At 42.0% G+C, this 16,025-nt stretch overlaps 1 protein-coding gene across 5 annotated transcripts in view; it reads right to left on the bottom strand.

Moving 5' to 3' along the window:
- Positions 1–15,183, bottom strand: part of LOC144669280 (opioid-binding protein/cell adhesion molecule-like) — a 1,107,986-nt gene extending 1,092,803 nt beyond the window's left edge. For 2 of the 5 annotated variants that reach the window (XM_078531632.1, XM_078531625.1), the window contains exon 1: positions 14,502–15,172. In XM_078531632.1, the coding sequence (XP_078387758.1) occupies positions 14,502–14,716 (215 nt within the window). In that variant the 5' untranslated portion in view covers positions 14,717–15,172. Of the gene's footprint in view, positions 1–14,501 lie in introns of all 5 variants that reach the window. The other 3 variants (XM_078531641.1, XM_078531615.1, XM_078531651.1) reach the window with 3 other exon arrangements.
- Positions 15,184–16,025: the final 842 nt, after the last annotated feature.

Below are 16,025 nucleotides of genomic sequence, written 5' to 3'. Positions count from 1 at the left end.
GGATGACGTCGGGCGGAACTCCCGACATCACCGCGCCCCATTTAAATTTTCAGGAAGGCTGGGGCGTAGCAAAATCGGCTGCGCGCCTGCCAACCTGTCAATGGCCAATTGAGGCCATTGACAGAGCAATTAAAGTAATTAGTGGACCTGCCCGTCCAACCTTAAGGTTGGCGACAGGCCAGGAGCCCCGGCGCGAACTAGAAAAAGCATGACACCTCATCCACGGGTGGGATGAAGTTTTATGTAGGGATTTAAAAATTTAATGAAGATTTTTTTGGAAATTATGAACATGTTCCAACTCATGTGACATGAGGGGACATGTAAGGGAATTTTTATTTTTCTGTTTTGAGCTTTTTTACATTTTGAGCCGATCTCCCCGAGGTTGCACTTAGCCTCGGGGAGATGTGCGCTATTTCGTGTGCATGCGCGAAAGAGCGCACTCTCGATTTTAGGCATTCCCACCCCCCCACCGCCCACTCAGGAAGCGCACAGCGCTTTTGTGCGGACGTCACGCTGGGCGGGCCTTAATTGGCCCGCCCACGTAGAATGGCACCACGCCTCCAATCGGGGGCGCCGATCGGAAGCGCACCTGCCCATCAACCTCCCCTCCCTCAACGGGGGGGGGGAGAATTCAGCCCCATATAACTTAAAAAGCAACTGTCAATCCAAATAAAAGTAATTCATCGTAAAAGTTCATGTTAGAGATCACACAGGAACACCTGCTAAAATCTTCTAGATAAATCATTGTTGTCATCCAATGTTGTGAATCTTTAAAGCAATATAAAATTGGATAGTCCAACTTAAACCCTGGAGTGATCCAGTGAATTCCCTGCAACTGAGTAAATTACAATTACTCTCCACTTAATTCTTAATAATCTTGTACTGTAATTTGGAAGGCTTTATGCATTGTTGCTCCTCACAAGGAATACGTTGCAGCAATTCTTAGCAACATGTCAATCTAAAATCAGAACAACATTGAGAATTGGTTGACAGAAAGTAAACAGAAGGCCTAAAAATTCCATATATAATTCAATTATAAGGATCACACTATTAATGCCTGTTAGGAAATAGAGATAGCTTAGGCAAGTTATACTTGTATTTGTGGGTGTTAGGAATGAACTTTAGCTTTAAGTTTAAGTTTGATTTGTATTTCTGTATCTGTGTATTAAGAAAGGTCAAATGGAGTTTTAGTTTCACTTTAAAAGCCTGCTTGCATTTTTAATTAAATGTTTTGCGACCCCTATAAAGTGAAGGAAACATACAAGGGTAGAAGAACAGTGCTGTTGCCTAGCAACAGGGGGCCAGATAGGCAGGTTCCTCGCACAGACACACATACAGAAGAAAGACACTAATTTTGATTTGGAAGCTGTGGAGTACAGTTGGTTTGAAGGCAGCTGTGAAGACCAAGCTAAGAAATACCCCAAAAATCCAGGGGAGTGGAAGAAGAGAAAGTCCAAAGAAGACCTTGTAGTTAAAGGAAGGACAGGAACCTGGGAGAGGTCCTGTTAAGTGATGTTAAGAATAAAGGGCAGAGAGAAAGGCTCTGAGTTTCAGGTTTAAAGTGAGAACTGCTTGCAAGAGGCAAGAAGGTTCAAAGAGACCACTAAAGGTGTATAACTCTTTGCTATGGACATGTGAAGCTGTGGTGTACTGTTAACACTGAGTTGGTAGGAGAGAGTGCATGAAAGGTAGTTTGAATGCATGTGGTGACCCAGGGAAGAGAAACATCAGGTGAGTTTGAAACCCTGGAGGTGAACCCTTGTGGAAGGTGATAAAAAGCATTGGTTTGGGAGAAGATTCCAAGGCGAGGTCCTGGAGAGTAGAGATTGGAAACCCTCATGTGAAGGATGGAATTCAGTGAGACTGGTTGGCTCATGGTATGACAAGCATCTGGTGGGGGGGAGGGCGGGGGGAGTTGAGGAGAGACCCATAGCATCTGTTTGAAGTGGCATCTTCACTTGGTTTCAGAATGTGGTGTGTCTGACCACAGGGTGCCATAGGTTTACATGGACTGCGTACTTACTGTGAACATTTGAGTATAAGATAGTTTTTGTAACTTGTGTTATCCTTACAAATCTCTAAACATCTGTAAAGGTATAGTTGTGGGTGAAGGAGTATTGTAATATTGTTCATCTTTTCTTGTTGAATAAATGTTTTATTCTTTTGTTAAAAGTTCATCAGCTGACTCCCATGCCTCTGTTCAGTAGCTACTCTCCACATATCTAAACAAACAAAATAGAAGTTAGGGTCTATCTAGCTGGGTTCCACTCTGGGATCAGGTTTGTTCAGAAGTGATCACAGCTTGGATCGTAACAATGCCCTTGTTCAGTCCTCCTTATTACCAGGACCTGGAAGAAATTTGAAAAATAAGTGGCATAACAGTTTTGGAGCCAAATTTCAGGCATGGCATATGCAGACTTCAGCTGCTACCTTGGCTATGCCAATGTTGGTGGAGGTGGAGGATGTTGTTACTAGGTTGCTCTTGTGTGGTTGGCTCAACACTGGCAGAAGATGACCACCCAATCAATTAATATTAAAAAGGGAGAAACTAATTGGAGGTAACAACTAAAGAACATTATTTCCCTTTTCTGCTGATGTCAGTTAGTAAAGGAATCAAGTGCAAAACATTCCACATGAAATTAAAACAAGATTTATGGCAAGTTATCCCACAGTGGGAACGACAATGTTCCGTCATTATTGCCAAAAACAGACCTCCAATTGTTCTGCTCTTTGCTTAGTAGCCTGTTTGGCTGTCTGAGACATTATTAGGCACAGAGGATACAGAGTTTTAAAAAAATCAGTAACACTTAAATCAACCACTGTGAGGAATATGGCATATTTCAATTGCGATTTCTTGTTATTTTATCTCAATGTGTTACAAGGTTGTAGATTTTGCTTGTTGATTTATTTTTTGGTAAGCCTACTACTCCTCCCACATACACTCCAGTTCCACTTGACTTTTTTTTAATCACTGAATTTCCTCCACTTTCTCTCGGCACTTTTCAGGATCCAAATGGTTAGGTTTGTCTTCCTGCCCTCATAACTGCAAATGTTTCTCTTCACTAGCAGATAAGTGTTCTGCTACAGCCCTGTGGAGATTCATTTTAATTTGCCCTTCCTCACAAGCTGCATGAGTAAAACTGCTGAACTTCCGAAATGGGTAGGAATCAAATCTACATTCCACTAGTCCATGTCACCTCTCAGCACTGCTTCGATTCATTGCTTCTTACCCTTCCAATTCACCAATCATTGTGCTATTTGATATATTAATAGTCTTTTTCAGAGTGGCAGGCAGTGACTAGTGGGGTACTGCAGGGATCAGTGCTTGGGCCCCAGCTATTCACAATATATATGTCAATGATTTAGATGAGGGAACCAAATGTAATATTTTCTAGTTTGCTGATGACACAAAACTTGATGGGAATGTGAGCGACGAGGATGTTAAGAGGCTTCAAGGTCATTTCAACAGGTTGAGTGAGTGGGCAAATACCATGGTAACCACTTCAGCGGTAAAAACAGAACAGCAGAGAATTATTTAAATAGTGATAGATTGTGAAATGTTGATGTACAAAAGGACCTGGGCGTCCTTGTACACCAATCACTGAAAGCAAGCATGCAGGTGCAGCAAGCAGTTAAGAGGGCAAAGGGTATGATGGCCTTCACTGCAAGAGGACTTGAGTACAGGAGCAAGGGTGTCTTACTGCAGCTGTACAGGACCTTGGTGTGACCACACCTGGAGTATTTTGTGCAGTTTTGGTCTCCTTACCTAAGAAAGGTTATACTAGCCATAGAGGGAGTGCAGCAAAGGCTCACCAGACTGATTCCTGATTGTCATGTGGGATTGTCATGTGAGGAGAGATTGGGCCGACTCAGCCTGCATTCACTGGAGTTTAGAAGAATGACAGGAGACTTCATTGAAACATATAGAATTCTGACAGGGATGGACAGACTGGATGCAGGGATGATATTGCCTCTGGTTCGGTGTCTAGAACAAGAGGTCATAGTCTCAGGATACGAGGTGGGCCATCCAGGACTGAGACGAGAAGAAGCTTCTTCACTCAGAGGGTGGTGAACCTGTGGAATTCTCTACTATCGAGGGCTGCGGAGGCCAAGTCACTGAATATATTTAAGGGGAAAATAGAGATATTTCTGGACTCTAAAGGCATGGGGAGGACACAGGAGTACTGTGTTGAAATCGGCCATGATCATATTGAATGGCGGAGCAGGCTCAAAGGGCCAAATGATCTACTCCTGCTCCTATTTTCAATGTTTCTATGTTTCCATAGTAGAAAGCTATACTACTCAGACTTTGTATTAATTACATTAAAGCAGTCTTCAGGTACAAGGAAGCCTCTGTGGTGCCCTGCACAACACCAAGTCAATTTGCCTAAAGCTGCTTGGTACCTCTCCATGGTACTGAAGGAGAGGGGCGAAGAGAAGAAATAAAAAAGAAACAATTTATTAATATACTTAAAGTAATGTGGTGTTAATCGCAACTTTAATAGAACATAAAAGGCGGTCTAAATTGAGTCCTCTAATATCACATGCCTACAGGTCTATTGGCATCGAATGTCCCGCAGTTTTTTAGAGTCAAAGCTTCAGAAGTAAACTCCCCTTAGCTTCCTTCTGCAAGTGACAATGCGTTTGTTAATTTATATAAGTCTACTGCCAGCACTTGTAAAAATGAAGCCCTAAGTAACTCACGGGTGTGCAAAATAAGTCATTTGAATGGCCAAACTTGTGTTAATTAGTGCAAAGTTTTCTTTTTCGGTTCTGAGTTTGCAACGTGAGAGCACCAAGACTGTCAAATTGAACACTCAACAACTGAAAAGCAAACCTGAAATTCTGTTAAATTAAGTCCAGAAAACTTGCGACACGAATATCTCAAAAAGCAAAGCTAGTTAAAAAAAAACTTTTGCTTGTGTTACTCATTTTGCTAAGTAGCACATATTTCAACAGAATACAGCCTTTTGTACATCATTTAATGAGTTCTGTAAGATTATAAGCTGCTGCTGGCTATAAGTGTTATTTCACATATGTGAATTATTTTTGATTTTCACACATGAATTGTATTAGTCCTGTGGGCAGTGTCGTAACCAGACCTTCCTACAGACTAAGCCATTTAAGTGAAATACATGGAGAATGTTCTCTTTGTATCTGCTTCCTGTCAGCAGCTAACACAAGTACCTATCATCTGCAACTATCATCCATGTGATGCCCTAAAAATATTCTACATGTGAATTTTGAAGCAAAAATATAAAAAGGCTATAACATTAGTCGAAAAATTTAAAAAAAAATGGGAATTTATTTTGTGATTCAGCTTTGTACATAATAGCCAACAAATTTCTGCAGAAAATAACAGCAATTTTACTGCAGTGCCTGCGATGCAATGGTCTTTCATTGTCCACTATAATAACAGGCCATTATGCCCTTTTCAGGGGTGTCAAACTTATTTTCAATGTTTCCAGTAAAACTGTCAACTTCGCATTTGTCACAAAATCTTCTGGGTCATAGCTGCTTTAGTATAATGCTGTTAGTAACCCTAAAGGGCCACACTTCCTGTGATTTGTTTCTGCGATATTTAACAAGATCCATGGAACATTCTCTATCATTTGTTTAGCAGCTTATGCCACCTACAGTGCATATGTGTTGTTTAGCTTACCTACAAATACCAAAGGCTATTGTTCAGTCTCAAGGGATATGTGGATGGTGACTGACCTACCAATTGAATTGGATCAAAAATATTACCTATTTAGTATATCACTTATAAAAGTTAACACAGCTTCATATATTTGAATTGAATTTAGTTTGTCTCATTCTCATTGACTATCAGTTTCACTCTTAAATTTTTCCACTACTGGCAGCTCCTTTTAACATTGATTTCAACTCCACTATTTAAAGGGACATTGCAAACATGAACTTCCATGGATTCTGGAGTTAGGAGCAGAACACAAGAAAGTGACGCGGTGGAGTGTACACTTGCCTGGATGTCACGTTAGGGGCTCTAAGTTTCCTATTGATGAGCAGAAGAAATCTCCCAGTGGAACCATGAAGACATGGCTGAAGGTAGCGGAGGTGGTCAGCAACAGATGTGCGGTACTACGTTCCTGGATTCAAGGCTGAAAGCGATTGAACGACCAAAGTAGGGCAGGAAAGGCAAGTACAGTAGTACATTCGAACACATCCTGATGTGGGTATCATACAAACCCCTCATGCTACCTTCTCAAGCCAGCTCCAGCATATCACCCCTCAAACCAATTTACTTTCTGAATGAACCCAACAGCCTCTGTCGATGCAATTTCTTCACCCTCATCTATCTATCCACCACTGACACTCACACTTTACTGTATGCAGTGTTATGCCCCTCCCACATGGGCACCCTCAACAAATGATCTCCATCTATTTGTTTGGCAGGTCTCATTATTCTTACATAAGATAAAAGCAAAATACTGCGAATGCTGGTAATCTGAAACAAGAACAGAAAATGCTAGAAAGACTCAGCAGGTCTAACAGCATTGGTGGAGAGAGAAACGCAGGGTTAACATTTCGAGTGGTGTTGTGTCTGCGGCCCTGTCTCTGTGTGTGTGCATCTCTGTTTCTGTGTTATGTGCGCATCTGCATTTTTGACTCAGAGCTCTGAAGAAAAGTCATATGGACTCGAAACGTTAACTCTGTTTTTCTCTCCACAAATGCTGTCAGACCTGCTGAGTTTTTCCAGCATTTTCTGTTTTTGTTTCTCATTATTCTTAGCCATAGGTCTTATCTTGCCTTCCTTTCAGGAGAAGCAGGTACAGAACATGTGGGTGAAACAGGGAACTGTTGATAAACCTCAACCATCTCACGCTGACAGCAGCAGAAGTGGCAGCGCCGAACATCAACAGAGCCTCCACGTGCTTAGATGTCGGAGATAGGGGCCTCCCAGTCACCTAATATCAGAATTAAGTATCAAACAGCCAAATGGCATACAACACACTTTAGCAGTGCTTGACATATTATCATGTGCATAATGATCACGGGAAATATCCTTACCTTGACAATTCTAATTCATGTCCTCAGGAGAGGTCACTCTCTCTGAGGGTGCATCGTCATAGGACCAAAGTACCCTCTAACATTTTTTCTTGTAGTGCAAGGACAATTTAAGTACATGGGTACTTTAAATTTGTGCAGCCATGCAACTAGAGTAACGTAAAGGGGCCACCTTGTCCCCAGCCTGCATGGGAACTTGTGGGTTAATGTGCTGCCATGCAACTTCAAAGGAACACTGTTCAGGACTCATGCAGACCCTGCACCAGCTCAAATGCTCACACTTCAGTGCAACGGGTAAGGAAGACTGTTGGGTCTTCACCTGGTGAGTCACACAGCACAAGTGAGCAGGAGCAGATGGTGGAGACAGGGACAGCTGTGGAGTGCTCGCACCAAAGGCCACAGTATATTCCAAGCTCTGCTCAGTTGGATGCAAATGCTGGACCTAAGGGGCTGTTGACAAAGAGGATATTCCTGGAACGTCAGCAAAGAAAGGACGACCTACTGGCAGGATTTCCTATTGACACTTGGAGAGAGCTTGCAGAAGTCCACCTAGAGCATGGGTGGTAGGATGCCACAGGCTCTGTGATGATGTCTTTGTCCATGGAAAGAGGGTCCACCTGCATGAAGCATCAAGCATGGCAATCAGTAGCCCACATGTTGCCTCATGTCCTGATGGTCGAGTCTGTCCCTGTACAGTGCAGCTGGAACAGACTTTGATGAGGCCCTGATAGACTCCAAAACCCCGAGAACGGAGCAGCCAGAGCAGGGATCTGAGCAGCCTGACTGTACCTCTGTTGAAGCCATATGGATGCACCACACCGAAGTGCAAGGGAGGGGCACAGTAAAGATTTATAAGTGCACATGATGCATTACACAACGTTAGAATGTCAAGTTTCCTTTTAATTTTTGAGTCACATAAATATTATTTCTCATGTTGCCCATATTTGGTTGCTGCTTTCCAAGTGACTTAGTAAGTAATAAAAGAAGAATTGATGCTGAGCAATGGGATGGTGATGGGGGGGTTGGGAATAAGATGCTTGGTTGTTTGCAGGACTGTTTTGTGTTGAGGGAAAGTTGGAGGGAACATGGGGAAGTGGGTTTTGCAGATGGGATGAACCTCACAATAATGAGGGTGTCCCAGGAAGCAACATGTATCACTGCTTTGGCTGCATCATATTCTGCCTCCTTTCCTTGTTATTATCTAATGAGGCCCTGTGCTCTGTGCTTTGTTCCTTCCATCTGCCAAAGCGCACATTGTGCAATGCATCTGATGTAGTCTACTTGGACTTCAGTAAAGCTTTTGATAAGGTCCCGCATGGGAGACTGATAACGAAGATAAGAGCCCATTGGATCCAAGGCAATTTGGCAAATTGGATCCAGAATTGGCTGAGTGACAGGAAGCAGAGGGTGATGGTGGAGGGGTGTTTTTGTGACTGGATGCCTGTGTCCAGTGGGGTTCCACAGGAATCAGTGTTGGGTCCCTTGCTGTTTGTGGTATATGTAAACGATTTAGACTTGAATGTAGGAGGGTTGATCAGTAAGTTTGCGGATGACACGAAAATTGGTGGGGTGGTAAATAGTGAGGAGGATGGCCTTACATTACAGTAGATTATAGACGGGCTGGTCATCTGGGCTGATCAGTGGCAAATGGAATTTAATCCTGATAAGCGTGAGGTGATGCACTTGAGCAGGACAAACAAGGCACGGGAATACACGATAAATGGTAGGACCCTGGGAAGTACCAAGAATCAGAGGGACCTTGGTGTGCATGTCCACCAGTCCGTTAAGGTAGCGAGACAGATAGATAAGGTGGTTAAGGCGGCATATGGGATACTTGCCTTTATTAACCAAGGCATAGAATATAAGAGCAGGGAGGTTATGCTGGAACTGTATAAAATGCTGGTTAGGCCACAGCTAGAGTATTGCTTGCAGTTCTGGAATCCGCATTATAGAAAGGATGTGATTGCACTAGAGAGAGTGCAGAGGAGATTTACCAGGATGTTGACTGGACTGGAGAGTTTTAGTTATATGGGGTGATTGGATAGACTGGGGTTATTTTCCCTGGAGCAGAGGAGATTGAGGGGGGACATGATTGAGGTGTATAAAATTATGAGGGGCATAGATAGGGTAGACAGGAAGGAACTTTTCCCCTCGGTGGAGGAATCAATAACCAGGGGGCATAGATTTAAGATGAGGGACAGGAGGTTTAGAGGGGATGTGAGGAAGAATTTTTTCACCCAGAGGGTGGGTGAAAAATCTGCAACTCACTGCCCAAAAGGGTGGTAGAGGCAGAAACCCTCAACATATTTAAGAAGTATTTGGATGTGCACTTGCAATGCCATGGCATACAATGCTATGGGCCTTGTGCTGGAAAATGGGATTAGAATAGCTAGGCGCTTGTTTGACCGGCAATGGGCTGAAGGGTCTTTTTCTGTGCTGTAGACCTCTATGATTCTATGACAACCAGGCAAGAAATTAGCTGTGAGGTTTCAGCATTTCTTTGCAAATTCCTCAGTCACATTTTCAGCCCCCTCCTTTCTTTCATCGTCGAGTTCTAGAATGCCCAGAAAACCTGTGCACCCTCAGCTAAATTCCAAAAGCCATGTTAATATTGCTGTACTTGAGTGACTAGCATATTGAAATTGACAGCCAACCTCTCCTGAGAGGGTCCTTCGCATGCAGCCTAACATGCTACATTCAAATGTGCAAGTCAATGGTTGGAGCCAGCTTCCAAGCATGCTGTCAATCTCCACTATTTTACACACCCATCCACTCTGAAACCCAGCAATTACAACATGGTTTCAGAGATTTATCCCGCAAATTAAAATTCACCCCAATATTTCTGCACATGAATGACCACTCTGATTGTTTATAAAGCACTTTCCAACCATGGGACCAGTTTATTGACTCCATAAGTGTAATTTCAACTATTCTTTCATTTGTATGGACATTAAACAGCAACCATAAAATTACGGAATGGTCACCGCATAGATGGAGGTTATTCAGCCCGGTGCATCCATGTCAGATTTCTAAAAGACCTATTCAACTCATCCCACTCCCCTTCCCTTTCCCCATAGCCCTGCAATTTTTTTGTTCTCTTCTGGTGCTTATTCAATTCCTTTTTGAAAGTCATGATTGTATCTGCCTTCACCACGCTCTCAGTACATTCCAGATCTTAACTAAACACTGCGTAACTAAGTTTTACCTAATGTTACGTTGCCTTTTTTGGCAACCATCTTAAATCGATGTCCTCTGGCTCTTGATCTTTCTGCCAATGGGAACAGTTGCTCCCTATCTATTTGCAGACTCGTCATGATTTTGAACACTTCTTTTCAAATCTCCTCTCAAACTTCTCTTCTTTAAGGAGAACAATACCAGCTTCTCCAATCTATCCATGGCTGAATTCCCTTATCCCTGAAAGCCTTCACATCCTTCCTAAAGTGTAATTCCAAGAATTGGATAACAATACGCCAGTTGAGACTGCTCCAGAGACTTATAAAGGTTCATCATAACTTCCTTGCTTTTGTACTCCATGTGTCTGCTTATAAAGCCAGGGATTACATATGCCTTCTGAAGCACTTTCTCAACCTGCCCTGCTACCATCAACGGCTTAAGCACATATACCCCCGTGTCTCTGTTCCTGAAACCCCTTTAAAATTATTACCATCCTTTGTTGATCCTACAAAGATTGATCACTTTGCACTCCTCTGCATTAAATTTCATCTGCCACTTGTTTACAATGTGCTGTATTTCATGATGTTATGGCAAGAGGTCATCCTTCCTCAAGGTCCAACTCAGTTGAGTTGCTCATGTAAACTAAAGATAAGAACAGCTTCAGCACAATGCCAACTATGCTAAAGAAGTAGATTTTGAAAAGCAAATTCAAATTGCTGGTGCTAGTGACATATTTACTTCAGCACACCAAACAGGGCATGTTTTCACAAATTCGGCCACATAACCCAGGAGGAAAAAAATACACTTCCATGGGGTATGTTTGAATTGTGCCTCTTGATAGAGGAAGGGTCAGTGCAGTCTATGTACTAACTCCCCATTGATACTGCCAAAATAAGATATAATTGCAGCAAATTGAGCAGTGACAATTTATATGTACTTCCTCAAGTGAAGCTTGTTCAAGCATTCATGAGAGTTCGCTGACTGAGTTAGAATTCTAAAACAACAAGCTTTACCCTAGGACTCAGACACTTAGCCCAATCACACTGGACAATTGGTATTCATGCAACATCATCTTTAACAACGTACTGCTATAAAATATGTGTTATAATGCAGCCAATGTAATAGGATTTGGCAGCTTAGTGTCAGTAATAGAAATGTCTGAAAAGGTAATCTTAAAATGCTCCCAGTGCGACTGGCTGCAGTTGGTGGACCAATTTCTTGAAGTAAATAAAGTTAAAAATTTAAAAGCCTTTGGATGCCTAGAGGACAACCTTCAATTTTCTAATGCTGGTTAAAAAAAAAAGCGATTGGATAGTCACCATACAGCAAAATATTGTTGAAAAAAGTGATATGTTGAAGTTTTCATCTTGCACTCATCAGGACACTTCGCAAGAATAGCAATATAAGAGGAAAACAACCAACTATTTACAGCAAATGACTACTAGTAGCAAAGTAACATTTTCTCCGCAATTCAATAGGTCAGTGAATAAAGCTCCTCATATACAACTGAGCACCTATGCATGGATGGATCTCAAGTTACCTCCATTCAAGAGTGGACAGTGCAACTACTTCCTTACTTGCATTGCTCCTAGAAATATCCACTTGCATTCCACCATGCAATGTAGTGTAACCAGGGCAGGAATCTTCTGTGTGGAAGGAGAGCATCTTCACTAGCAATGTCTGTCTTCTCTTTTGTTCAAACAGCTATGTTATTAAATAATAATAAATGTTGCCTCCATTTTATGAACTGGTACTGGTTTTTTGCATTGAATATATCAACTGATTTAATGGTGAAAAACATTTTCATGTTTTGGGAAGTTGTGTTGGGAAGGTGGTCCTTTGGCTAGCATGGATTTAGGACCTGGTGACCACAATGACTATCTGATAAAATTCGGAAACACTACAGAGCTACTTAAAGTATCCTTTCAGTTTCTAATCAGTAACTTGGATGGAGATGATCTAGATGCATAGACATGATCATAAATGCCAGTCCAATCCTGGCAAGGCGTATTTGCATCTTTACAATTTCTTAAATGGAAGTTGTTTCAATGTATTTAGCACATTAAATGCAGCTCTTCATCTGGTCTCCCACAACAACTATATTTTCCTTAAAAGTCTTGGGAATGTATCAAATGACCTTCACTTAAATCTCTGGAATATAAATGACACCCTTATGCAGGCAAAATTAACACTGCTGGAGTTATCAATGACCATAAGCCTGAAATTCGCATTCAAAGAAGAAATATATTTTCTTGTGGCATGATATGATACCATCAGAGAGATGACTTGAAGAAAGCTGAGTGCAACAGGAGCTATTCCATGCCTATTTGAGGTGGTAGAGACTGCCACAGCTTTAATGTTAATGCAGTTATCCCCAACGCAAGCTTTATCCTTCAAAAATAAAAGGAATACATTCAAAGGATCAAACACTTCTATCTTACTCCCTATACACCCATTTATGAACTATACATGAACTTACATGCTATTAAGAGTAACTGTATATTTATAAATTGAAAGAACAGACAAAATAAAATAGTTTTTATGCAGACACCATATTAACCAACCAGCCTCAAATAGTTTTTATGCAGACACCATATTAACCAACCAGCCTCAAACTCTCCGAAACAATAAATAATCAACCTATTGAGCCAAAAATATTGAGGCAATCGGATTGTAAAGTTAAATTAAGTATTAATCACATTATAGATGCTGTCTGATAGAAACATAGGTTCTAAATTTCTTAAGCTTAATAACCCTTCTTTTCGGAATATGGAAAATAGAATATCAGACTGACCAGTAAAAATTAGAATCTTCAATTGTTTTTCTCAGTTATCACGCCAAAGGTGATAATGACAGTCCTATTAATTGATACATTCATAACATTGACAGCATTACTGATTGTCGATCTATGGACAGCATAACTTACAAAGCAAAAACAGTAATAATTTATCCAGATGTCCTTTGATCAGAAGGGTGCCTCTCTGTCGAGATGGCTATACTCCAAGAAGGATTGCATTAATAAAATCACTAGCACTGAACAGAGGGAGTGCTCTATACTAAAGCTACACAGTGTTAACAATATATACAAACTGGTCCATTGATACTCTTCCACTAGAGATGGATTATCTGACCACAGCACCACAAAAAAATGCAAAATAGCTTTATCTTTATTAATTTAAACAAAAACAGCACCCTTTTTTTTCTAAATATTTCAATGGTTACACTGATGCTCTCTTATCTAAGAGTATATGATACAAATAACAATTAAATACTAATGACAGTCTGAGGATTAGCAGAGTACAATAATACAATTAAACCTACACAGAAGGAATTGTCAACAATTCTAAAAATAAAACGACCAAAACTATAAATGCATCACAACACTCTTCTCCAGCGATAACAACTGTCCTTGACGCGTGGTGCCCCGCTCCTTCCCTTAATACATAGGCCTGGATGGTGCCGCTTCTTACCAACACCCCCCACCCCCTATTACACCCCCTCAGAAACTTAGAAAACCCCAGCCTGGTCCCCGTAACCAGCAAGACAGTTAGAAACAAACAGGAAGCCAACACTTTGGACAGGGTCCAACAATATGAGCAGAGTGTAAATAAATGAATCATTCTGGCCATGAAAGATTCTGGGGATGTGCACATGCCTGCATTCTGCAGAACGGATTAACATCATTCTTAACATCAAAAAAAAAGGGGGGGTACAAAAATGTCATCGCCGAAAACAGCTGAAAGATAAAGTGGGCAAATTAGAATTCATCAGTTTTCCCAGTGAAGCGGCTTGTATTGGGAAGATGACATAGCAATACCTAGGCTGTCACACACACATTATATGTAGAGGCGAATTCCTGGAGAGAAAAAAAAATAAAGCTGTATCAAGAGGCTAGGCTCACCAAGCTACCCGACAAGGACTTACCTACCAGTATACCCCAATATATCATTAAATCCAACAAATATACCACAGACCAACACACCAGGGTGGGGAGAGGTGGGGGGGACCCTGTACTGTACAGAGAACATTTAGACTCCGGTATGGGTTAAAGAGACAGAATGCTCAGAGACTTCCAAAATAGAAATAAACACAATAATATTGACAGTGCAACATTTAGTTAAGAACTAGGAGGGGGGGGGGGGGGGTGGAAATGTCACCTTAATGCGGACAAGGGTCAAATTTCAGTGAAATAAATGGGTCCAACTTTTCATGCATTCTGATCGGGAAAATAAAACTGTTCCACTGATGGAATCGGGTTCAGGGGGCTTTGGGTTTTAAACAAGACTTTTTTTTTTGCCTACCTGAGGACGGCGTTTTCTCCCTGTCTCACTGTCACGTTGTCCATTGCTTTGGGGAAGTTGCTTTCGCTGCGGCCGACCGGCTCTCCTGCGGGCACAAGGAAAAGTAACCTGAGCGCGAGCAACATCAGCCACCTGCCCGGGCAGAAGCCCGTCATCTGCCGCGTGCCGGGGCCAAAGCCCCCCCTCGCCGGACAGAAGACCACACACAGCCGCATGGCAAGTTCGAAACCCAGCTGAGCCTCACAAACACACACACAGAAAAAAATATATATATATAGAGAGAGAGAGAGGCACTTCCACAAGCAGCAACCGGGTGTAGGCAAAAAAACTCCAAGCCCAAAAAAATATATAATCCAAAAAAAAAAATTAATTTGTTCCAAGCCACAGAAAAAAATGATCTGTATCCAAACTGTCCAGGGTGGAAATTTCCCCAAGTGCTTGGTTTTGTCGCCAGAGATTGCAAGTGGGGAAAGTCGACTGAAAAGGCAATAATGATTTGCTGTAAAACGCAACGCTCAGTCCCAGCCAAAAAAAAAAATTGTGCAAAGCTTCTGTCACGGAGAGAGAGAGAGAGAGATGACAACAAGAATCAGTTGAAAGCTAGTGCTATCCAACGCGGCTATAGCTCCAGCGCTGCTGAAACAGTCCTTCCCATTCCAGTATCGTCACACGGCATCCGCCTCCCTCAATGACCAACGCACTGGAGTTACACTGGAATCGGACAGCAGGTAACCCTTTCCAACACATCCCACCCTGGCTCCTCATTTAACCCTTCCACTCATGTTCCAAACGCCATGCAACAAAACAAAAAAGCTCTGTATAGAAATACACATCCATGCACTCATTGCCAACACTGAGCCCCCATTATCACACGACCGAAATACAGGACCAGTAGTGATTAAACCAGAAATCGTTCATTCACCACTATCGCATGGCGACGGGCAGCGATTTAGACCCTTGAGTCCCACATTGCTACACTTGCACAGCCTGTCAATGGAAATTTAACCCTTTGCTCGCTGCAGCAGCTTATTATATTGCATTGAATCCATTTCAAACTTCCTCGCCGCAATTGGTGACACTTAACCCTTGCATTGTCAGCAGCAGAAACACAACCCCCTTGTCCAAACAGTTACACCACTGCTGGACACGTCAACGTTTTATGTCAATGACCGCAGCCCTCTGAAATGCATACAGCCGGCAGCTAAACTTTGTCACAAGTAATTAATTGCAACCTTTCTGAGACACAGAGACACTGATTTCGTTACAGTTGCAATTCATTTAATAATAAAACACAAACACCAGATTCCACGGATATACCCGGGGCAACAAACATGTTGCAGCAGTATATACCTCACTGATAAAACCATTGTTGTTTTACTTTTGAACTCGGATAAATAAAGAGCAACTCAAAGCTCCCAGCATTATTCGGTTCATCATTAAATAATAATGGACAGCAAACTTCCCCCCCCACCCCTCCCCAGTGCAGCTGCAGATGCTCTTATGGCCAGCAGGGAATTCAATCTG

This window comes from Cetorhinus maximus, chromosome 2 (genome assembly GCF_964194155.1).
Source record: "Cetorhinus maximus chromosome 2, sCetMax3.hap1.1, whole genome shotgun sequence".
NCBI classification, from domain to species: Eukaryota; Metazoa; Chordata; class Chondrichthyes; order Lamniformes; family Cetorhinidae; genus Cetorhinus; species Cetorhinus maximus.
This window is presented reverse-complemented; position numbering and strand designations above follow the sequence as displayed.